Source organism: Triplophysa rosa, linkage group LG8 (assembly GCF_024868665.1).
Source record: "Triplophysa rosa linkage group LG8, Trosa_1v2, whole genome shotgun sequence".
In the NCBI taxonomy this organism is placed as follows: Eukaryota; Metazoa; Chordata; class Actinopteri; order Cypriniformes; family Nemacheilidae; genus Triplophysa; species Triplophysa rosa.
Window position 1 is genome coordinate 6,272,844 of NC_079897.1, and position 24,593 is coordinate 6,297,436.

At 39.6% G+C, this 24,593-nt stretch overlaps 1 protein-coding gene across 1 annotated transcript in view; it reads left to right on the forward strand.

Annotated features, from left to right (window-relative positions):
* Positions 1 to 24,593, forward strand: part of si:dkey-22o22.2 (neural-cadherin) — a 164,159-nt gene that overhangs the window by 100,992 nt on the left and 38,574 nt on the right. The window contains exons 6-12 of the mRNA XM_057339641.1: positions 4,323 to 4,572; positions 8,680 to 8,822; positions 9,559 to 9,731; positions 13,889 to 14,057; positions 14,276 to 14,446; positions 15,517 to 15,689; positions 17,756 to 17,923. Of these exons, the coding sequence (XP_057195624.1) occupies positions 4,323 to 4,572; positions 8,680 to 8,822; positions 9,559 to 9,731; positions 13,889 to 14,057; positions 14,276 to 14,446; positions 15,517 to 15,689; positions 17,756 to 17,923 (1,247 nt within the window). The remainder of the gene's footprint in view (positions 1 to 4,322; positions 4,573 to 8,679; positions 8,823 to 9,558; positions 9,732 to 13,888; positions 14,058 to 14,275; positions 14,447 to 15,516; positions 15,690 to 17,755; positions 17,924 to 24,593) is intronic.

The following is a 24,593-nucleotide window of genomic DNA, read 5'->3' on the forward strand; positions in this document are numbered from 1 at the left end:
ACCAGAAAAACTACTTTTAAAACGCTATCTGTCTCTCCCCCCTGTCTCTATATCTCTTTCACTGTGTCTGTCTCGCTCTCTCTATGTTTTTGATGTCTGTCTGTATTCACCTCTCGTTTTCTCGCTTTCTTTATCCATTTATGTCTGTCTGTCTCACTCTCTGTCTGTGTGCATCCCCATCTGTCTTTTTTATCATTCTTACTCTGTCTGTCTTTAGAGATCCATTTCTGTCTTTTGCTCTATTTTTTAGTCTGTCTGTCTGTCTCTCTCTCTGTATCCATTTCTATCTTTTGCTCTCTTTTAGGTCTGTCTGTCTGCTTTATATATATATCCATTTCTGTCTTTTGCTCTCCTTTTAGTCTGTATATAGCCATTTCTGTCTTTTGCTCTCTTTTTTAGTCTGTCTGTCCATCTGTCTTTCTGTATCCATGTATGTCGTTTGCTCTATTTTTTAATTGTTCTGTCTGTCTGTCTCCATTTCTGTCTTTTGCTCTTCTTTTATTCTGTCTGTCTGTCTGTCCATCTGTCTTTCTGTATCCATGTATGTCGTTTGCTCTATTTTTTAATTGTTCTGTCTGTCTGTCTCCATTTCTGTCTTTTGCTCTCTTTTTAGTCTGTCTGTCTGTCTCCATTTCTGTCTTTTGCTCTCCTTTTATTCTGTCTGTCCCTCTGTCTGTCTGTATTGATTTATGTCTTTTGCTCTATTTTTTAATTGTTCTGTCTGTTAGTGTATATCCATTTCTGTCTTTTGCTCTCTTTTTTAGTCTGTCTGTCTGTCTGTATCAATTTAGGTCGTTTGCTCTATTTTTTAATTGTTCTGTCTGTCTGTCTGGCTCCATTTCTGTATTTTGCTCTCTTTTAGGTTGTCTGTGTGTATCCATCTTAGTGTCTTTATCTGCTTTTCTGTGTATGTCTCACTCATTCTCTGTCTTTTTACCCTGTCTGTCCACCTCTGTCTCTTTCTCGCTTTATCAGTCTATATTAGCTTCCGCCTCACTCTCTCTGTGTGTCTGTATGTTTTCACCTCTGTCTCTGTCCTTCTTTAAAAGTTTGTCTAACTGTCTGTCTCTCTCTCTCTCTCTCTCTTTCTCTCTCTGTGTGTCTGTATGTTTCCTCTTCTGTGTCTTTCTCTCTTTATCAGTCTATCTTAGTGTCTGTCTCTCTCCCTGTCTGTCTGTGTTTTTCCTCCAGCAGTCCTGCTCTTGAGGCAGGTGCTGTTGCTGGTTGCTCTGTGGGGGCGAGCGCCTCTTCATCTCAGTCCTGTAATTATGAAATAATTCATTATGGCAGTGCTTTCTGGGTGGTAAATGGATTGTAATCAAAGCCAGCTCAGTGGCTCCCAGGCAGAGGAGCTTTTATGCCCCCGTCTCTCTCTGTTTCTCCCTCTCATCTCTTCATCATGACATCCCTTGCCAAGCCCTTCTCCTTCAAGAGACCATCAATCTGACATACAATGACTGCGTGGGCTCTGTAACTGCAGGTTGGAGATCGTGACCCTGCAGTAGATGTGGGATCTCCACCGTGGAGAGTTGGGTGGGTTATGACCTCCTGCGTGTTCTACAGATAATCTCGTCTGACAGAGGCAGGCAGCACAGAGAGGAAGAGGCGTGGCCAACCTCCTCCTCTAAACTCGATCGTTAATGGGATGGGATCTGTTTATCTCCCACAACCGGCTCCATCTGTGATCTCATTGCTGTAATTGAAGGTGTTTTAGAGGCCTTTTAAAGAAAACACAAATGAGACATCGTGTAATGCATTAGTTATTTGGAAAAATATTCATTATGACTAATTGGTGGTAGCCTACTTGGTTAGGCACGCATGGATATTAGTGTTGCTCGTACTTAGCATGAGGGTTTTAAAAATGTGAGATTTTACTTTTCTAAATGATCAGAATATATTTTCTCTTTTCCATATGATAGTGTTTCAAATGATAAATGTTCTGTTTTTTATATGAACTATTCCTCTCACAATCTTGTACTTATCTCAGTATTGAAAACTAGCTAATTAGCTTTGTGCTCAGAGCCTGGAAAATTCTTCTCAGTCGGCTCTCATCCATTCCTTATTTGAAGCCCTATGGTGCCCTAGCTCTACCCACCATTTCAAAGACCTCCTCGTCTTCTCCATAACATTTCAGTGATTAACCATCCTTAATTTGGCCTTTGTTGCACACAAGCCTACGACTAGAATAAAGACAAAATAAGTACAGCAAAGGGAACAGAAGTGAATAAGCTCTGTCAGACTGCACACTTTGTGAGGCAGATGCACAAATTTAGAATGCCCACTCCCTTTTTGCGGTTCAATTATGTTTACATATTACGTGCTGTTTTCATTCGCGTCTGTTTCGCTTTTTTCCGTATGCAAACAGAACAGTTTCTGCCTCTGATTCCAGTTGGCTCTTCTGTTTTTAGCGTGCGACACATAACAACTTTCTTTCTTTTTTGTGCCTGTTTGTGTCTTCTTTCTCTCTTGCTCGCTCTCTCTCTTTCTCTCACTCTCAACATGGAAAATCAGCAGGTTCACACAAACACCAGCTGGGGCTGTTATTTGCTTATCAAATGCGTTCTGTTGCGAGTGGAAAAAAAGAACATAAATACGGAGCAATCGTCGGCTGCGCGGAGCCGAGCAGAAGGAAGAGAAGATTATTATTGTTGTTTACCTTAAAACGGGATTAGACTGTAAATTGGCTGCCCACTTTTAATAGGCCCTAGCAGGAAAAGAAACGCAGAGCGGGCTCCAATTATTGCACGGGAAAGTTCTCGGAGAGGATTTAGCGTGCGGCGAAGCAGCGCACTTAAAGCTCGTCCGACCTTAGCCCGCCTACCTACAGGCTTCCCTTTCTGTCTCCCAAGATGCCTAACTGGTATGTTTAATTTAGCTGCGGTCTCTCGTCCGCCTGCATTAAATATGGTAATAGGTAGCCCTAAGAGACTGTGTATTAGGGCTTGTATTTTTAATGAACCTTCTGTTTGAATTCAGGCCTTGTGCTTGTTTGTACATGTGCAAGCCGCTGACACCCACCCTCACCCGCTTGCCTCCCTCAGTCGCAACAATTCAAAGCAGAGAGCGAAAAAGGGAATTCTGCTCCACGTTGCTATATCCGTGGGTACGAGCCCATGAGTATTTGCCTTGGAGATTAGAGGGCCGTCATGTGCTTGTAGTAAATGAGTGTGCTGGCTGGCTGGGTGTGATGACAGCTTGCCTGCAGTGTAATGATACAGGACCCTGACTTTGGCCCAGGGCCTAATGACAGCAAAGCCTTCCTCCACTTTTACTTTTGATCTGCTCCAGTCAACAGCAGCTTTACGCCGTGCCACCAACAGATGGGCACTTAAATTGATCAAATATAGAGTTGGCCTCCGCTACATAGTTTTAATTAATATTGGCTCTATTAATGCAACAGCGTACCTAATTTAAAAAACACTTACCGTTGACGGCTGCAACAACTAAACAAGATGCTTTCACCCTTAGTGTTGCGCTACAATATGCCCTAACTGAGCCAATGTCACAAATTGTATATCTTGAAAAAATGTTTTTTGCAGGAACAAGATAACCTTTAACTTTATTACTGTTAACTACTATATTTTGCATATTAGCATACATTTATTTGTTAATATAGTACACTCTAAAAAATTGGATCAAAAAGGGACAAGCCCAAGCATTTGGGTAAAGTTAACACAGAAAATGTTTACTTTTGACCCAGCAATGGGTTAAAACACCCCAGCATTTTGGGTTGAAACAACTCAAAATAAGTCAGTGGGTTGGGTTGTTCCTTTTTGACCAGCATTTTTTTAATGTTATATTTTTGGGCTTTAATGCCTTTATTTTGACAGGACCATAGAGAGATCTTGACAGGAAGGTATATGATGGAGAGAGGGGTGCAGTTTCAGCACAGGACCTCGAACTGGTATTCGAACTTGGGTCGCCGGAGGCACAGTTGCGGAGCGCCTCCCACCAGGAAATTGGCTCATAACCTACTATTTTTAAAGTGTATAATTTAATACTTTATTAAATAGTGATATAAAAAACTTTTATTATTATTATTACACTTTTTAAGCGTTTTGCTTTGTTGGTTATAGTGAGCTTATAGAGTGTTCTCAATACCGGAACGTTCCAGGTCTAATGAGAACACAGCTGTCAGAGATATACACATGATGAAAAACCAATATAAGTTTTCAGTGTCTGACCCAAAGCAGATCTCCACCATGGTTGTCATTGCAGTAATTTACCGCTATGTTATTGCTAGCAGTTCCCCTTAGTCAACATGACCTGATGGTTAACAGTTATTTGTTGCCTTTTTTCTCTTCCCCTCTCTCTCCATCTAGTTCTGGCGAGAGACTGTGATACAGGCCTGAATGCTGAACTTTCTTACTTCATCCAGAGCGTTGACTTTGACATCTCATCTCATGGAGTGGTGAGCCCCAGTCAGAGGCTGGATTACGAGAGACCCAACCACATGTACGAGTGTGTAGTGGTGGCTGTAGACAAGGGAACGGCCCCTCGCACTGGCACCGCCTCCATCCGCATCCGCATGGCCAACGTGAATGATGAAGCCCCTGTATTCTCGCAGACAATGTACGATTATTTTCATATACAGTACAGTTTTTCACGTTGCTTTTTTAACATGGCTTTCTAAAATGCTTGATTCTGATTGGTCACTTGGTAAATTCTATGGTCAGATGCTCAAATGCCTTTTAGTTTTACCCTTGATAGGGCCTATTTATTTTTATATGATAATTTCTACTTAAATATTATCAGAATCAGAATTAGAAAGAGATTTATTGCCAAGTATGTTTGCACATACAAGGAATTTGTTTTGGTGACAGGAGCATCCAAAACACAGAAACAGCAACAACAAGTATACAGAGACCATAACACAATAGAATACAGTACACAATGATTTAAATAAGGGCCTATGGGTATAAAAAATTAAGAAATACAATACAATAAACATAAGATAAAGATATAGAGAGTGTAAAGCTATGTATGTATGTAAATATGTACAAGTAAAAAATAAGAATAGACTATTGTAGTACAAGGTATGTGCTATATACAGCAGAATGAATGAAATATAATTTACAGAAAAAGTTGTATAAAAATAGATAGTGTATTATCTGGAGGATATAATTAATATTGCACTTAATTATTATTGCACAGAGTTATTAATTGCACGGTGTGTAAAAACATTTAACTGTTCAAGAGGTAGGTGGCCTGAGGGAAGAAGCTGTTTTTGTGTCTGGTTGTTTTGGTGCTCGGTGCTCTGTAGCGCCGACCAGATGGCAGCATTGTGAAGAGATGATGGCTTGGATGTGAGAGGTCCAGGGTGACTTTCTGAGCCCTTTTCCTCACTCTGGATGTATACAGTTCTTGGAGGGTGGGCAGGGGAGCACCAATGATCTTCTCAGCAGTCCGAACCGTCCTCTGTAGTCTTCTGATGTCTGACTTTGTGGCTGAGCCAAACCAGACAGTGATGGATGTGCAGAGGACAGACTCTATGACTGCTGAGTAAAACTGTTTTAATAGAGTTTGTGGTAGGTTGAACTTCTTCAGCTGATGTAAGAAGTACAACCTCTGCTGGGCGTTTAGCAATGGAGCCAATGTGATTGTCCCACTTCAGGTTCTGAGAGATGGTGGTGCCCAGGAACCTGAATGACTCCACTGCTGCCACAGTGCTGTTCATGATGGTGAGAGGGGGGAGTGCAGGGGGGTTTCTCCTGAAGTCCACAATCGTCTCCACTGTTTTAAGTGTGTTCAGCTCCAAGTTGTTATGACTGCACCAGACAGCCAGCTGCTCAGCCTCCTGTCTGTACGCAGACTCATCACCATCCTGGATGAGGCCAATGAGTGTGGTGTCGTCTGCGAACTTCATAAGTCTGACAGAAGGGTCCTGGGCAGTGCAGTCATTTGTGTACAGGGAGAAGAGCAGTGGGGAGAGGACGCACCCCTGGGGGGCGCCAGTGCTGATTGTGCGGGTGCTGGATGTGAGTTTCCCCATTCTCACTAACTGCTGCCTGTCTGTCAGAAAGCTGGTGATCCACTGACAGATAGAGCCAGGAACAGATAGCTGGGTTAACTTTGTCTGGAGCAGTGATGGGATGATGGTGTTGAAAGCGGAGCTGAAGTCCACAAACAGGATCCTCACATAGGTCCCTGGTCTATCCAGATGTTTCAGGACAAAATGCAGCCCCATGTTAACTGCATCCTCAACAGACCTGTTTGCTCTGTAGGCAAACTGCAGGGGGTCCAGTAAGGGTTCTGTGATGTCCTTCAGATAAGCCAGTACCAGTCTCTCGAATGACTTCATGACCACAGATGTGACAGCGATGGGTCTGTAGTCATTCAGTCCTGTGATTTTGGGTTTCTTTGGGATGGGGATTATGGTGGAGCGCTTGAAACAGGAAGGAACTGTGTACAGCTCCAGTGATCTGTTGAAGATCTGTGAGAAGATGAAGGCCAGTTGAATAGCACAGCTTTTAAGACATGCTGGGGAGATACCATCTGGGCCTGGTGCTTTTCTTGTCTTTTGTTTCCTAAAGACTCGGCACACATCCTCTTCACTGATCTGAAGTGCAGGAGGTGGGGTGACTGAAGGTGATAGGTGTTGTGTAGAGATAATGTCAGAGTTGGTGTGAGGTGTAAAGTTAGCATTTTCAAATCTGCAGTAAAAGTCATTCATCATTGACCAGGTGTTGATTGCCTGCAAAATTGGGGGATGGTGGCTTGTAGTTGGTGATGTCTTTAAGGCCTTTACACACAGATGCAGGGTCGTTGGCTGAAAACCGGTTTTACAACTTTTTAAGAGTAGTTTCTCTTAGCCACTCTGATCTCCTTTGTCAATGTGTTCCTAGCCTGCTTGTACAAGACTTTGTCCCCTTTTCTGTAGGCATCCTCCTTGGCTTGGCGAATCTGTCTGAGTTTTGCTGAGAACCATGGTTTATCATTGTTGTATTTTAAGGAAGTCCTGGTAGGAATGCACAAATCCTCACAGAAACTGATGTATGATGTTACAGTCTCTGTGAGCTCGTCCAGATCGCTGGTAGCAGCTTCAAAAACACAGGCCCACTCTGTTTCGTTGGTCCATCTTTTAACAGTCCTTACCATAGGTTTGGCAGCTTTTAGTTTCTGCCTGTAGGCTGGGATAAGGTGAACCAGGCAGTGATCAGACAGTCCTAAAGCTGCTCTAGGGACAGAGCGATATGCATTCTTTATTGTGGTGTAGCAATGGTCCAAAATATTTTTGTCTCTGGTAGGGCATGTGATGTGTTGTCGGTATTTTGGCAGCTCGAGTGTAAGTTTTGCCTGATTTTGCCTAGAATAATAATAACAGAGTCCGGATGTTGTTGCTCAGTGTCCGTGATGTCATCGGCGAGCTGTTGTAACGCCACGCTCACGTGCGCTTGCGGTGGAATGTAAACACACACGAGAATGAACGAGGAAAACTCTCGCGGCGAGTAAAAGGGCTTACAGTTAATGAAGAGTGCTTCTAGGTCGAGACAGCACATCTTCTTCATCACTGTTGTATCTGTACATCACTTTTCATTGATGTAGAAACATACCCCACTCCGCTCTGAACAGCTGGTAGCCGGGCAGATGTAGCGCGCTGTCCGGGATGAAGTCATTTAGCCACGTTTCCACGAAACACAAAACAGCAGAGTTTGAAAAATCCTTATTTGTCCGGTATAGTAGAAGAAGTTCGTCTGTTTTGTTTGGCAGAGACCGCAGATTCGCCAGATGTAGGCAGCGCAGTTTTAAAGCCGTGCTTTCTGAGCCTGATTAGCACGCCGGCTCGCTTCCCATGCTTGCGCGTCCTGGAGCGCTTTGTTAGCGCCGCTGCGCCTCCGACTGCGATGTTAAGTAAAACGTCCGAATAATCAAAAACTGGTAAAAGATCAGATGATGTGCACTGCCGAATGTTCAGCAGTTCATCTCTTGTGAAACTGATTGTATGGGAAAAACATAAAACAGGACAAACTAACAAAAACACTAATACAACTGGAGAGCTCCACACCGAGGCAGCCATCTGCGGCGCCATATTAATTTTGTATGTCCATTTCTTTCTTTCTTTCTTTCTTTAATAGCCATGTAAAAAGATGGTGAATATCTTTAGGGTCTGGGGTCATTTTGAGACCGGCAGGATACATCCTCCCTTACATATTTCACTATTTCACTCTTCTTTTTTTGGTTGTACTTTTTGTTCTTTATATTCTTCTTCAGCAGTCTCTAAGTGCCAAAGCATGTACAGATGTGAGTTTTACACACTGCAGTTGTAAGAGTCACAATGGGATTTCAGGAGAACAGAAACAAGAGTCAGACTTTGTGCTACATGTAAGACTCTAGCATTTATTGAACGTAGCCAGAAGGAAAGATGGACATTTGGTCAGATTCAGAAGAAAGACTGACAGTACAGCTACTGAATTGTATGTAAATCTAGAAATTCACACACAGTAGAAATGTTTCTGTAGCTGCTAATGCATTCATGTAACATCTCCATCTCTCTTGGAAGAAGTTTAAAGGAACACATACTGTAAAGGAACTGTTGTGTTTATGAAGGGATTTTCTCTGAATATTTCCAGTACATGGATTCTGTGGATGTTTGTGTGCGCTGTGGGATACACTTCAGAGGATGTGCACACGAAGCAGATGTTGAGTCTGATCTGTGTCTCTCTCACCCTCTTTCTTCAGCTATAAAACCTTTCTTTCGGAAGATGCCGGCCCGGAGACACTGGTAGCTATCGTTCATGCCAAGGACCCAGATGGAGACGGCGTGACGTATGCCATCACTGGCGGTAATGAAGACAGTAACTTTGAACTGGACAACCAGAAGGGTGAGTTACAACAAATCAATTGTAAGAACACTCATGTTTGCAAACTTTAAGGACTGAGATTCGAAAATGGGTTGCTGTGGTAACATGGACCAGACAGGATTTTGTTGGCTCGTGATTTTGTGTGTGCACTTGTGTGTGAATTTTATGTTTGTGTTTTCAGGCCTGCTTGTGTGCTTTCGATCTCAAGGTTACATTTGTCCGCAGCGTTTGGTTTGTTTACCAGCACATTTTTGCCTGAGAGCTGAAAAACAGCAGCGTGCTAACCCTCTCTTTTCTTATCAGAGAATATCAGAGAATTATATTTAATTGTATTTTTTCTGGTTGTTGATGTGTGAGAGAAGAAAAACAACCAGTAACACTTTATGATAAGGTTGTATTTGTTAACATAAGTAAATGAATTAACTAACATGAACTAACAATGAGCAATATAGTTTTGTAAAGTATTAATCTTTGTTAGTTTATTTTAATACAATTGTTCATGCATCAAGCTCATGGTACATTAACTAATGTTAACATTAGTTACAATGTTTGGTTTTAAAAATGTATTAGTAAATGCCGAAATTATCATGAACTAAGTTTAATAAATGATGTAGACGTATTATTTATTATTACTTAATATTAGCTAATGCATTAGCTAATTGTTAACAAATACAACCTTATTGTAAAGTGTTATGCATGAACAGGATTTACATTGACTTTAAGCAGTCCAATGACCTATTGTTAAAATCTTTGACAGGGATAATCAAACTGCGTCGCAGCCCTCCACCTAAACTGCATGGACCTCAGTACGTACTCAACGTCACGGCAACTGATGACAGCGCAGCTAGTGGGCCACTTCCTCTCAGTAGCTCCGCCCAGATCATCGTTGGCATCAATGACATCAACAATAACAAGCCAGTGTTTGATGACGTGAGTCTTACATGATTCTAAGAGGGATTGTATTGCTTAGATGTTTCTCTTTTGAAGCTCGGGAAACTTTTTAAAGGGGTCATATTTTTTAGTAATTGGTGTATTTTCTTTAAGTTTCTCACCCAATAACATCTGGCAAAGAGACTACAACTGAAAACTAGCCTCATTTTGGGTGCATTTACATCCATGGATGTGTATTAATGTACAGTACATTGTCTCTTTTGATATAATAAATTCTAAATGACACGGCTAAAACGAATATTAGCATTTGCAAGGTGTATACACGATTTAAGGTTAAAAAACGCTGTATTTTCCACATACCATGCATGTTTGTATCTCGTCTTTGCCCCGCCGCTCTGAAAAGCAAGGTGTGCTATGATTGGCCAGTTAACCAGTGTGTAGTGATTGGTCGAATATTGCAAGCGTGTGACGGAAATGTAACGCCTCTTACCAGGTTCCAAATAGGGCTGCCCGATAAATCGTTGAAAAACCTCACGCGATAAGGCGATTTACAACGATTTTTTTGCACAGTTCTTCAGTGAAGTACGGTTCAATGCTGCTGCCCTGAAAGCCAGGGGGCGCTCTCATGCAGAAACACCACATACACTCCAAATAGTAGAAGTACAGCTCCACACCTAATACTTCCGTGAAATGCTTTCGGGGATCGTTCTTTAACTGTTTTTACCAGGTTCCAAATGGGGCTGCCCGATAAATCGTTGAAAAACCTCACGCGATAAGGCGATTTACAACGATTTTTTTGCACAGTTCTTCAGTGAAGTACGGTTCAATGCTGCTGCCCTGAAAGCCAGGGGGCGCTCTCATGCAGAAACACCACATACACTCCAAACAGTAGAAGTACAGCCCCACACCTAATACTTCCGTGAAATGCTTTCGGGGATCGTTCTTTAACTGTTTTTCAAGCCTTCTCAGGTATTTTCATGATAATAAAGTATATTTATAATGATGATGCTTGACGGCTCAAACTCGCACTGATTTCAGATCTAGCAGCATTTCCCTCTGATCACAGAGCCATTCTTCACAAACAAACTGCGCATGAAAACATAACCGCAGCTTTCGCAATTTAAAATCGCGATATGCACTTCAATAATCGCGGGTTTGAGTGGGAAGTGTGATTTATTGTGCAGCCCTAGTTCCAAAGCAATTATACTGACAGATACGCCCACCTTACTCTCATAAACATTTGGGCGGTGTTAGTCAATTTATACCAAGAACTGACATAGATTTGTGGGGGTGTGGTTACACAAGGCGTGTCAGGCAGGTCTGGGTGAGCATTCGCTTTTAGATAGAATGCATCTTTTGTTCCGACACTTTCATTTTTGCAATTTTACGTGTCTAATACATGCATGGGCAACTTATAACACACCAAAGACACAGAAAAACATGTATTCGCACCATATGACAACTTTAAAATATTTTATAAGGTGGCTAATTTGTATGAATTTGTGAATGTAACAAAAACATAAATTTTTCATCATACGGATTCATACAAATTAGCCATCTCTTAAAATAGATAAAAAGTGCCAAATTTTGTTCTTACTGTAAATATGCATAGTTTTTTGTTTGAGTTAAGGTTTCAACTTTGTCCAGGATGTTTCTTCTAAAAAGTATTTTAAGAAATTAAAATTCATACCAGTAGAGGCCATTGGTATGGTTTTACTAGATGAGATATCCAATATTCTGAGAGTCTCTGAGCACACCAAATCAGTGGACAGCCAAAATAAACCTAACCAAAAGTGCGAACAAGAGCAGATCCCGGTTTGCAGATGTAGATATGAGCATGATGCACACATTAAATCTGCCTAGTGTGAAGTGCCTCGGGCTCTTAATGCTGGTGACACTTTGAACACCTCACTAATGGCAGTGTTTAAAGAGTCTGAGGAGAAGAAAAGTAAAGAATGATGGATAAGAGCTCATATGCTGCGAAATGAGAAAGTGGAAGACCTACTCTAATGAAATAACATGAGCAAATGAAACACAGCGCTGAAGAGATGGAGTGAAACAGAAGCGTGAGCTGAGAGAGAGAGAGAGAGAGAGAGAATCAGACAGCTGCCAGCAGGAGATCTAAAGGCTCTCAGGGGTCTCCAGAGGAAGAAGTTCTCCGTGCAGGCCGCTGGGCTCTATGAGAGTGTAGGAGGCAGAACCGAGCACCACGGGCTCTTCTTCTGCTGCCGTCGCCACATCCTCTGCTGCTGCCCATGAATATTTCAATTACTCGTGTGCATAAGGGATGCATATGAAATAGAAGCGCTAAGTGAGCCCCAGGGGCAACATCTGGCCCTGCTCCTTCCTCACACTCTCTTTCTCTGTGATTGCCTGACCTTCTGACCAAAAGTTAGACATTCTCATCCCTTTGAGCATCAGAACTGCATGTAGAGCCCTGATGGGGTGAATACTCATGAAATCAGGTTAAGGTCATATTTTAACGCCAAAATCAGAGGAATCAGATCAGAACTACTGTATATTTTGCCTGAAATCAAGGCTGTGAGATGTTTGGCATTGTGACATCCTTTTCTTTTTAAATTCCAGAGTCCAGACTTTTTAGGTTTTTTTATTATTATTATGACATAGATTCTGTTAGAGTATACCAATGGTTATAGTGCTTCCAAGGCAGTAATGTATATTTGTTGTCTATTCTGTATATTTTGGTTAGTGTTATTCATGTTTTTGTTATTCAGCATATCATTATCTTTTTTTTTAAATCAATACAACAAAATTATTTTAAAATCTTTACAGACGGTACTTTATCATATTAACAACTAACAGACAACATACTGTATGGTTAATATATGTTATTTAGTAAATCAATTTATGAAAAAGTAAAAAATGTACGAAAAATAAAAATCTATGATGCAAGTAAAAAAAACATGTTTATCTTGAATAAATATAAAGTAATTTTGTAAACATTAAAAATGGGTCTCGCAGACCTGACACAAGGGTTGAATAACAACCATGTTATGTAAATATAACCAGCAAATAAATTATCTTTTTTGTATTATAGTAATGAGACCTTCTTCGTTACAATAATGTAAATGGTCTTCGAATAGGCTTAATTTTCTTAATTCAAAATATTTAACTTGTTCTTAAAGGGATAGTTCACCAAAAAAGGAAAATTCTGTCATCATTTATTCACCCTCATGCCATTCCAAACCTGTATGACTTCATTTCTTCTGGAGAACACAAAAGATGAAACTTTGATAACTAAAAACATTGAACCCCATTGATTTCCATTGTATGAACACATGAGACATTTCTCATAATATCTTCTTTTGTGTTCCACTGAAGAAAAAGTCCTATACAGGTTTTGAACCATGTAAGGGTGGACAAATGAAGGCAAAATGTTTATTTTTTTTAGGTGAACTATCCCTTTACCAGCTATGTTTTTGGCATGTTTGTGAAGTTTATCTAATAATTCTCTTTTATGGCCCCACTGCCTCTTTAATGTTTAGTGGATTTCAAACCCTCTTTCTGCTTTGTAGTGGTTGTTGACACTTCTAATTGCACCACGGATTACACAAATAGACTGTCTGTTCTAGTCTTTTCCCTTGCTAAACTGAGAAATCCTCTGTAAGCCCCTCAGAAGAGCGAATGTGTGTGTGTGTTGAAGCACAATGAGAGGTGTGTAGAGAGTACCACGGTGAGAATTCTCTTCAGACGCAGAGAGGGGAGCTAATTCCAGCTTTTAGCCCCAGTATCGATCTAGTCACTTGATTAATCGTCTTAAGTTGACATTTGGCTCCCTCGTGGGCAGCGCTCACCAGTACGCCCCGCCTGATGCCTGCTCTGTAATGAGAGGATGATGAGAGAGGGAGAGCTGAGGAACAGAGAGGTGGAAACCTCATGTGCTCCTATAATAGAGCGGAGGGACCTTAAAAGAGGAATTTATAAACACTTTGTCATAAATACAGCTTTTGTTCTGTTTTTATTGTCTTGCTCTCTCTCTCTCTGTGTGTTTTTTTTTAAGTTTAGACACATCCACATATTCTTTATTGCATATTCTTTTCTACATTTTAGAAATTTGGTATAAAAATTATGAACAAAATACAAATGGGAGCATAGAAATTGTTACAACCATGTTAAATGAGTACAAACTGTCAAATTGTATTTCTTAACTCTTGTTGGCTTTTGTTTTTTCAAAGTGCCATGACTACAGCGTGAATGCATTGGTTCTGGAGAATCAGCCCCCAGGCACTTTCGTTCTTCGTGTGCAGGCACACGACGCAGACACCGGGGTCAACGGGGAGGTCAAGTATGGGATCATGCAGAGAGACGGCGCCTCACCAGGGTTCACAATCAACCCCGACACAGGTCCACACTAACTTCCTCACCAGATCACTCTTCAATACACTGAAGTGATGCAACCAAAAATGCTTTCAAATTCATGAAATACACGCAGAACAAACTTTGTTTTAAAAAATATATATATTTGAGTTTCCTTTTTAATAATGAGTTTCATTTAAATTTCTTTATTAATTAAATAAATCAGTTGCATTGAATTTAAGGATCGAATTGTATGTGTTGTGCAGGTGTGATCAGTACAGTGGTAAGTTTTGATCGTGAGAGACAAAGAGAGTATTCCCTGTCAGTCACCGCCACAGATCAAGCTCAGGAACCCCTCATCGGCATTTGCCAGATTACCGTCCTCATCGCTGACCAAAACGACAATGACCCAAAGTTTGAAAACAGCCGCTATCAATGTAAGAAACACTCTTTGTAACTCTTGTTAAAGACCCCATCAAACTGATATTGCTAGATGTTTCAGCTACTTGGTAGTCAACTGCAGGTGGTATGAGTGGGAGGGGCATCTTGTTCTAGAGAGCATTTGATTGGAAACAAATCTTTGTAGTGCAAGATGAGTCATCAGTATTTTCATCTTATTATCTCAGAAGAGAAAATAGTCAAATGCAAATATCTGCTAGAAGTGAATTTTGTCACTGTAAAAGTACTCTAGCATATAGCCTCAAAGCTAACACGTGAAGTAAAAACCACAAACCTTTCATTTTAATTTCATTGGGGTCTAATTCATTTCCAGTTTTATTTATTATTCGATCCTAAAGATGGTGTTCTCTTCTGATGTCATTCCTGAAGATGCAGCCTGTTTTAGCCTGTTTATGTAGAATATGTATGAGAGGGGGAATTCTACGTCACTTTCTTAGCATTGTTACACCCTCTAGTTGCCATGCGCCATTGTAGATTTAGGATATGTTCTTGTGTTCATTAGCACATTTATAACAGTGATAAGAGTTCATGACAGGGTCCCAGTTCTGGTTTTAGCCGTACTCTTTAAACATTAATACATGGACCTTTAACATTGCACTTAGGAGCTGTAAGGATTTTGCAAGCTTAACAAATTCCAAAGTCCAGGTTTCCTGAGCATAGTCAATACACATTAAACCTCAATATTAAAAATGCATAACAGTCTGAGTAAGGTGAGCTTTAATGCGATTTTATAAACGCATCGCTAATCATTTTAGAATCGGGTGCAGTCTTGGAAAGCTCGCTGCAACAGTGAGAAATCTGCTGAAAGCTTCATGTTTGTTTATGACATTCGCAAATGTGAGTTCAATAAGTTTTATGTCTGAATTTCTTTTCATCGCTTTAAATGTGCTACGAGAAAGCTCATTAAGAATTAAACAGAGAGATTGAAGCATTTCTGGGATGCGCATCGTTGCTCTTTCACTGCACGTAGATTTTAATAGCATCAGGCATTTCTTGTTATTTGTGTTTGTTGATGCCCACGTTATCGTGTTAACTCATTCTACGCCAGACTTTCTACGAGAGGATACGCCGGTGGGCACCAGCTTCCTGAGAGCGGCCGCTCACGATGATGATCAGGGGACCAATGCGGCAATCACCTACTCTCTCTCACGACAGAACCCAGCTTACTTTCACATCAACCCCAGCACTGGTTGGATCTACGTCAACCATCCCATTTCACAGGTAGAAATGACCACAAACCCACTTATGCACTTTTACCTTTTAAAATTTGACAGCTTTATATTGTTTTTAAATAAAGTTGATTTTACAATATGGACTTGACCCAAACCTAAAACAAATATGGATATGTTTATATCTTTAGTTTTGCATAATAAACTTGGTAAGGACCACTCACTCTGCTTACTAAGCAATTTTGGCATGTTTTCATAAACAAATCTAAACACTTTTTAAATCAAGACACATTTACATTTTGTCTTGTTTTATGAAAGAAAATATAAGAATTAAATACGTTTATTTGAAACCAACAAAAAATCTGCCAATGGGATAAGAAAAAAATCTTAAGTACTTAAAAAGATAAAACTTGAATTAGGTACTTTAAAAAGTAAATTCAAGATTATTTTTCTTACCCCGTAGGCAGATTTTTTTTATTTGTTTTATATATAAACGTCCTGGAAAATGACAAATTAATATTTTCTTTCCTAAAACAAGACTAAATATCTTGGGTCACTTTCCTTGTCTAGTAAATGTATCTTTTTTATATATTTTTGCTAGAAATCCAGACAAAAATTCTTAGTAAGAATTAATTGTTTTGCAGTGCAGAAGACGTATTCATTGTATACATAATGTAATCACTGTATTCATAAATAATTTATGATATTGTTCATAAATTATTCCTATTTATCATCCTTTTTTCTCTGGGCTTTGCAAATATTTAACCAATAAAAAGTGTTAAAAGACCTTTGACAACACAGTGTTCATAGTTTATATACTGTATAATTATACCAACCTGAAACCTGGAGATACCACATTCTAATTTCATATGATAGCAAGTTTGATTTTTTATTTATAAATTTAAAATCGTATGGGGGTTTTTCTTTCTTTCCTTCCTTTTTTGTTTTATATATCTCCTGCAGTACCATCTTTATTTTTAACTCAGGTCAATGTTTATGTGTACGCGTGTGTTTGTGCATTGTTTGGTTTGGCCAGAAATGCCACCGCCTTTACTTTTCTGCCCACGAGTGGCTGTCTGTGTCATTTCTGTGCTGGAGCCTCGAGCAGGTTGGCGGTTGATTTGACATTAAAAACCTTCTATGCACATACAGAGGTAAAAACAGGCTCCAATGATGTCTCCTGGTCTTATTAGCATGAGCCACTCAAGTTTGGTGCATTCTGTTTATAGAGCCATTAGTTAGGACAGACTTCGGGTAAAGTACCAGGCAGGGGTTTATTAATGCAGACATCAAATCCAGTACTTTTAACATGTTTTCATCGCTCTCAGCAGTGATGGATTCGGATGCATTTAGCAGCAGTCCTTTTAATTTTTCCCAGAAACCAATCATGGACACATTTGTCTCTCAGAAGAATTCTCTCCGAGCAGGTCATTAAGATGTTTGTGGATCTGGAATGGTCCAACCTGTGTTTTTCATTAGCCACTCCAGTCACCCTTCTTGACATGTGCCACAGTGGATCACTTTTAGAAAACCAGGAAATGTCACCCACGCTAAACTCACCTGTCTTCAAATAGACAACTTAAACTGGACCCCTGCTGTTACCTATTGGTGCCTTCTCTCAAGCTCTCTCTGTCTGTTTCTCGCTGCCTCTCTCTCTCTTCTCTGTCTTACCTGAAAAAGCAAAACATTTTAAGCCAGGTGGGAAAAGTTTTAGTGCTGACTCAATCACAGCAGTGCTTTTCCATCATAAAGTGAACATGTGTCATCTGAATGAATGCAGTAAAATCTTTTTCTTTTCGAGAACCACTGGTCTTAAAAAAAGAATTATTGTAAGTGGTTCAAAAACAAATAGAGATCATATACAAGTTGTTTTAAAACAACATAGACCTACACATGCAATGCAAAAGGACAGTCTTAGCTGGTCTATGTGGGATAGTGGATGCCAAATGTCCAATGAATAATGAATAGCGGTTCTTTAAGTCGAAATCTCAGGGGTGTGTTATCTCTGATTCCTATCGTCACAAAAATGACAACCTGTATTATCTCAGTGTGTGCTGATATGATAATGTATTAAAAGCCCCTGGGCTGGATTATATCACCTATCTGTTGTTCTGACAGACGTCACGGATCAGCCAGCAGATCATCGCTACAGACGGAGGCAATCGGAGCAGCTCGGTGGACCTCACTGTCATCATCACCAATGTGCACAACCAGCCCCCGCAGTGGGAACAAGCTGAATATTGGGTCACGATCCCAGAGAACACGCCGCGCGACACCAAGATAGTGGTGAGATATTTAGGAATCATACATTTCATAAATCATAAAAAATTGAAATTTTCAGCAATTGTTTTATTTCATATTTTAGGAAATATATATTTTTATTTTTACTTCCATGGTTGTTCTACATGTTGTTTGCTTTGGTAGTGCTGTTGATAAACAGAGGTAAAGCGTTGAGGTTTCTTATCGTTGGTGCTTGTCACATCTTATTCAGCCTTCGTCTTGTTTTCCATCTCGGCTTGTTTCATTCGCTGTCACATTTTACATTCGTCTGGTACCTTGTACCCACACAGATCAGTATCCACAAACAACCTCATATGTCCAGCAAACTCGAGCAGACTGCTTGTCTGAACGTTCTCTTCTAATTCATTCAAAAGGGGCAAAAAGGCCGGCCCTCTGAGCCCGTTTTCATCGCATACAGCAGATTTATTGGTAAAGCGCGCCAGGAGGAGTTCTGCCGGAGTCCCTGACATCAGCAGCTTTCTATGGCTGCTGCCAGCTATTCTGCAATCCGTACGAATTTTCACATCTGTATTAGTGGCTCAAACTGTGGCAGGCCTTCTCTTCACCTTGCCACGGGATGTAAAATAGGCTTAGGTGGAATGTTTGATCTTCAAATTCCTGCTTTCCCAGATGGCTTGTCAGGGTGGTTTTATCGACGTGGTTTTAAATGCGAGGAATGCTTCGCTAGTCATTTTTGTTAACCTTTTTGCAAAGAGCTGAAGGGTTTACACTGTATTTGGTGGGAAATACATAAACACACTTGTAGTTGTTAGCTGACTACTGTGCTGCCTACCTAGACAACGTTTTAAGACATTGTAGGCACATTTCTGACATGAAGTCTGCTCTGAGGAAAATAAAAAACATTATGCTGTTTTATAAGGTTTTATAAAAAATATTTTGTTAATAGGCAGATCCCAGAATGCTTTGCAACGAACTTCATTCAGCAGTGAGGAGTACTAGAAGATCAATTAAATGGACAGTTCCAAATCGGAATAAACTTCTTTGATCTGATGAAGACAGAGAAAGATATTTGGAAGAATGCTTATAACCAAACAGTTCTTGGCCACTGCTGACTACTGTAGTGGGAAAAATTACAATGTTAGTCAGTAATGCCCCAGAACTGGTTGCTTTCCTACATTCTTCAAAAAATCTTCTTTTGTGTTCAACAGAACAAAGAAATTTATAAAGCAATTGTCACGGGTGGCGTGTAAAGAACCCAATTGCAGGCAGGCAATGAAGGGGTTAACAAGCAAGACTTTAATTAATAACAAAACAGAAACAAAACACTCACGAGGGGGACAAACACAATAACCAAAAATGCTTGAAAAAGACAAAGAAACAACTTCCCACAATGGGGCAAAACAAAAACCAAAGAACACGAAAACAACTCACTAAACTAAACAGGTTCACAGACAGGACAAGGCAAGGCTGAAACACGGGGTCAAACGAAACACATCAAACATAGTACATCCATAGAACAATCCACGAGCACAGGACAAAGAAATAAGAGGGTATATATAGTAAAGACAAACGAGGGATAACGAGCGAGGGCAGGTGAGGAACATGAGACACGGGAGGAAAGCAATACATGAGACGAGAGGGGCGGGGCCAATGACAAGACACGAGAAAACACATGAGAAGTAAAAACAAACAACTCATGGTCTTCTCACATAAAACCTAAGGGCTCTGCCCCGATCCCGCCACACGACTAGAATTTCATAAACAATACGGTGGGACCGTGACAGCAATTTTATCAATTGTCCCATGTGTTTGTGTGGTGTGTGTAAATAACCATTAGAAGGCTGATTTGAGTGCGGATTCAGTTTTATAAAAGGTAGCAACAGTAAAGCAGGTCACTGTGTTTTGGAACCGAGTTATAATTTACACACATCTACAATCTGCTTGAACCCTTTGGTTACATGTATTAAAGATTAAAACAGGAAAAAGAGCTAAAATGGTTTATAATTGGCCAGGAGTTTTCTAGCAGTTTTTAAAGCTGTTATAGCATTTATCGCCAGACAGAGTCTTCTCCTCCGGGAGCTTCTGTTAGAAATTGAACACGGTCCTAATGTACTGCTCCACAAGCCTTACATTACATGTTTTAATACAGATGTTTTTATCTCTTGACTCAACTTGCTTCCACCACGACTCAATTTACTCAATTATTAATATTAAAGATGCTTAACCCCCAACTTCCTCACTTACATTAATAAAGTTAATGTTGCTTTTTCTCTAACCTGTACTGCATTCGTATTTACAGCTGGCTTGACTCAAAAGTTATTGCTTGTAAGTATAACACTGGACTTTCTTTGGAGTTCAATATTCTACTATAACGTGCGCACACTTTCTTTTTAAAAACTTTTTTTTGTCGTTTTTGCACATTTAATCTTATTTTCTTTACAGAATGACCGTTCTGAGTCTTTCAGTGTTAGGGTTCTCTTGTGTAGTTTCAAGACATTTTCCCTTGTCTTTCAGGAGCGATTTCTAACCTGACCGCATTGCAGCATGTTTTTATGACAGCCACCAAATAAGAGCCACCGCAAGGCATCTCTGATCATCTTATTTTTTTCTGACGCCATTGCTGTATAATGAGCTGATTTCTAATTATTGCTAATTTCATGGCACCTCAGGCTGTGCTCATTTTGCTGGGAGTGCCATTACCCATGTTATCATCCTAACATGGAGGATTGCCCTGTTTTTGAAAAGCACAGATCTCACAAGCTACTTTTTTAACAATCTTTTTGTATGGTTTCTTGTAGCTAAATGAGTTAAATCACGTTGCTAGCAACACCAAAGTTATGGGTTTGATCCCTAGAGAATGCACATACTCATAAAATGTGTAACTTAAAAGCATGTTAGTTGCTTTGTATTAAAGAAGTAGTTCACCTTCAAAATTAAAATTCTGTCATCATTTACTCACCCTCTTGTCATTTCAAACCTGTATGACTTCCTTTCTTCAGCAGAACACAAAAGAAGATATTTTGAAGAATGTTGTTAACGGCCCCCCTTTCACTTGCATTGGTTACAATCAGTGTTGGGTAAATTACTCTGAAAAAGTAATTAATTACTAGTTACTAATTACATATTCAGTAGTGTAATTAGATTACTGTACAAATTACTCTCTCCAAAAAGTATTGTTACTCGTTACTAATTACTTTCTATATCCTATATCCACCTTGATTAGCTAAGTGATTCAAGGATAGACATGAAACGGCTTATTTAATTCATTCAAATAAATAATATTAAACTACATAAAGTACTCTTATTAACTGACCAAAGTATTACAAATGTGAGAATTATACATTAAAGCACAGATTTTAAAGTTAGACTTTGAATTTTGATGTCAATTCCACTATTGCACACACATACTGTATATTTAGTTTAATTACATCAGAAGTAAATGTAATTAAATTACTGAAAAAATAAGAGTAAAGGCTTACTTTACTTTTCAAGGGAAACTAGTAACTAGTTACACCCAACACTGGTTACAATAGAAGTGAATGGGGGGCTGTGCTGTTCTGTTACCAACATTTTTCAAAATATCTTCTCTTGTGTTCTGTGGATGAAAGAAAGTCATACAGGTTTGAAATGACAAGAGGGTGAATAAATGATGACAGAATTTTTATTTTGAAGGTGAACTACTCCTTTAAGTGAGCCAATTACATAAATCTAAATTGCAACTCATTTTTTTCAAATTGAAACTCAAATTTTGCAACTCATTTTTTCTCAGTTTTCAATAGCCTCTTGGCCTCTATTACAACATGGGATGAGATTATGGCCTGGTTTACAACTGTTGCCTGTTCAAGTTTGGTGTTTTATGTTAGTACAGTTTTAGTGTTTGTGTGAAGAACTAGCAAGCTGAAAATTAGTATGGCATATGTTACGTTTTTGATTCTGATACTCACCATGGAATCACTTAAAAAAATCCTGGGCTATTTCCAACCCGAGCACTGGGACGAACCCAACCATTGAGTTGTAAAATAACCCATGCTGGGTTGTTTTTATCCAAACTGCTGGGTTGTTTCAACCCATTGTTGGGTCAAATATAAAAAGTTTCTGGGTTAATTTAACTCCCAACACTGGGTTGAAAATAACCTAGCATTTTTACAGTGATGCCGGCGTGCTGGTTTCCTCAGACTAGACAGTCTTGGGCCTCCAACTTCAGAAAGACAACAAAGAAGAACCCATAAATGTTTATTATTCTGGTTCACCAACAAGTAGACAGCACCAAACTACCCCAATCGTGTTTCCCAGGTCCAGCATGGAATTTCATCAGAGAATGAATTAGACAAGCTTTATTTTTGACGTTCAGTCTCAGCTGTTGAGTTTATAGATGTGTAGATGCATATTTGTGTGTGTGTAAGAACTGAGTTCACCGGCATGGCTGTCCTGCGGGCAGAGTGTCAGAGCGGATCTGAGACCCTGCCCACTCTTATAGCTCTCCTAATGGAGGATGTACCTGGAGGTCACCTTCAATGTCTCCTCACTCAGAAAACAAGATAAGTGTTGTTCCTCTGGGCTTTTTACCCTCACTCCAACTGGATCCTCCAGGAGACTTTTCATATTCAACCACTCCAGACATTTTCAACTGCTTTCTCACCCCGTCTGCCATACATTACATCTCCTTTAGACGAAAGGAATGAATGTAAATGTAGTCATGGGATTACCGAAAGCGTCTCAAGCGCTGTCTTTGTTAACAGAACGCACCTTCGCAGCTGAAAAAGTGACCTCACATCTTCTCTCGTTCCCTTCCTTTCTTTGTCTTCCCACCCTCTGACGCCCACACCGGCACCCAAACCCTAACGCTGATGTTCCTGCTAATATGACTTGGAAAACAAAGCACTTTACAACAATTACAGTCGATCTATCTTTCTCTTCAACACTCCCACCACTTCCTCAAAGTACAGTATGAACTCCCCGATGTGGAATAACCGGCGGTTCAAATGCGTTCTGTGCATTGGGAGCTGTTGTGCTAATTCATCCTCAGAACTCTAAATACAAATTAGGCTTGTTAAACAGTATAATGCATTCATTAGCAACACTGAGTAGCCTTGTTGTGCGTCGAGTGCTCCTATTCATCCCTCGCTCGCTCCCTCTCGCTCGTCGCCACCCCCCCACCCCACGCTTTTCTTCTTCATCTATCTGTCTATCTGTCTTTCTGTCTACCTAATTAAAAATTGAAATATCAGTCAGCTCATTGTGTTATTATCTCAAGGAATGCTAATTAACACATTTTCAAAAGCAGTAATTGCAACCTTGAGGATGTAATTTAAAGGGTCTTGTTCGCGTGTGTGGATAATGAGAACGCCATTCTCTTCAAGTCTGAGAGACACGCTAATAAACACTTGCAAGTTGGCCAAATTTGTATTTCTCGACGCGTTATTGGATTTTGTTCTATACGGTAACCTTGTGAATTATGAATAGTTGATTATCACGTACTGTATGGTTTTAATCAAAATAATGGGGTGATGATAAAATATGGGCTGGGAAGTTAAGGGTTGCAGGACTGAAGAGTTAATTTGCAAAAACAGATAACTCTTTCTAAATGTCAAAAATCATGTTTTTAATTGTGTTATCATGGTTTTATTGCGTAAGTTAGCTGTATTTTTTGAGTTACTATCACTTAATCAAAATAACCCAACTGCAGTTTGATTGATATTACTTGCAATGCATAATTAAAAAAAACATGATTTGCAAATTAAATCTATTAAACCCTATTTGCACCAAGAACGATTACAAGTATAACAAGTTTTTAAAATCCATCTAAATTTGAGAGAATATTAAAATCCATATTACAATTACAATGATACAGTTGGGATCACTTTTAAGATTTTTTACCAGCTGATAAATGTTAAAACATTTACAGCCAATCAAAATCCATTCGAATTTAAAGGTCTAACACATTTAAAATGTAAAACTGCAGCGTGCAAGATTAGAATAATCATACATTGTCGTCCATTGGTGTGGACGAAGACTGTCACAATATACTGGTATTGAAAAAACGGTGATGTTAAAAACCATGACTATTGACTTTTCTTTCTAAACACCCACAGTGATTACAAATTCTCTCTCTCTACATACACTCATAGTTTGAGTGTGATTTATTGGTCCCCCCAAAAAACAAAATTTAAGATAAATTTGACTTTTCAATAAACATTTCAATATATATTGTGAAAATATTGTAATATTGATAATATCATGTATTCTTTCTACTATATTCGTGTATTGAAAATTTGATATCATGACAGCTCTAGTGAGGACACAAATATATCCTTATTCTTAGTTTTGACTTGAGCTTTAGTGTTCTTAAATGTGAGTACATTATGCACAAATGCCAATTTTACGCTTTGGTAACCATGCATTATGTATTTCTATAACTCATTTGGTAAGTGTTGCTTATTGGTCATTGCCAGCTGTTAAATTTGCCTTCTTTAAATGACTTTAAATGACTGATTTCCCATACATCTAGTGTTGCATAAACATATGCTGAGATCTGCACCCAATGCAGTAAGTGTAAATATTCATCAAGGAAGTTAGTGGAGAGCTGTCAAAGTGACTGTGGCAACTGAGGTGACTGAATAGATCATTTCTGCTGGGGGACACGGAAAGGACAGTCATCCCATTCCATAAAAGCAGGAAGCAAAGCCACAGAGCTTTTAAGGTGCATGTTTTCCAT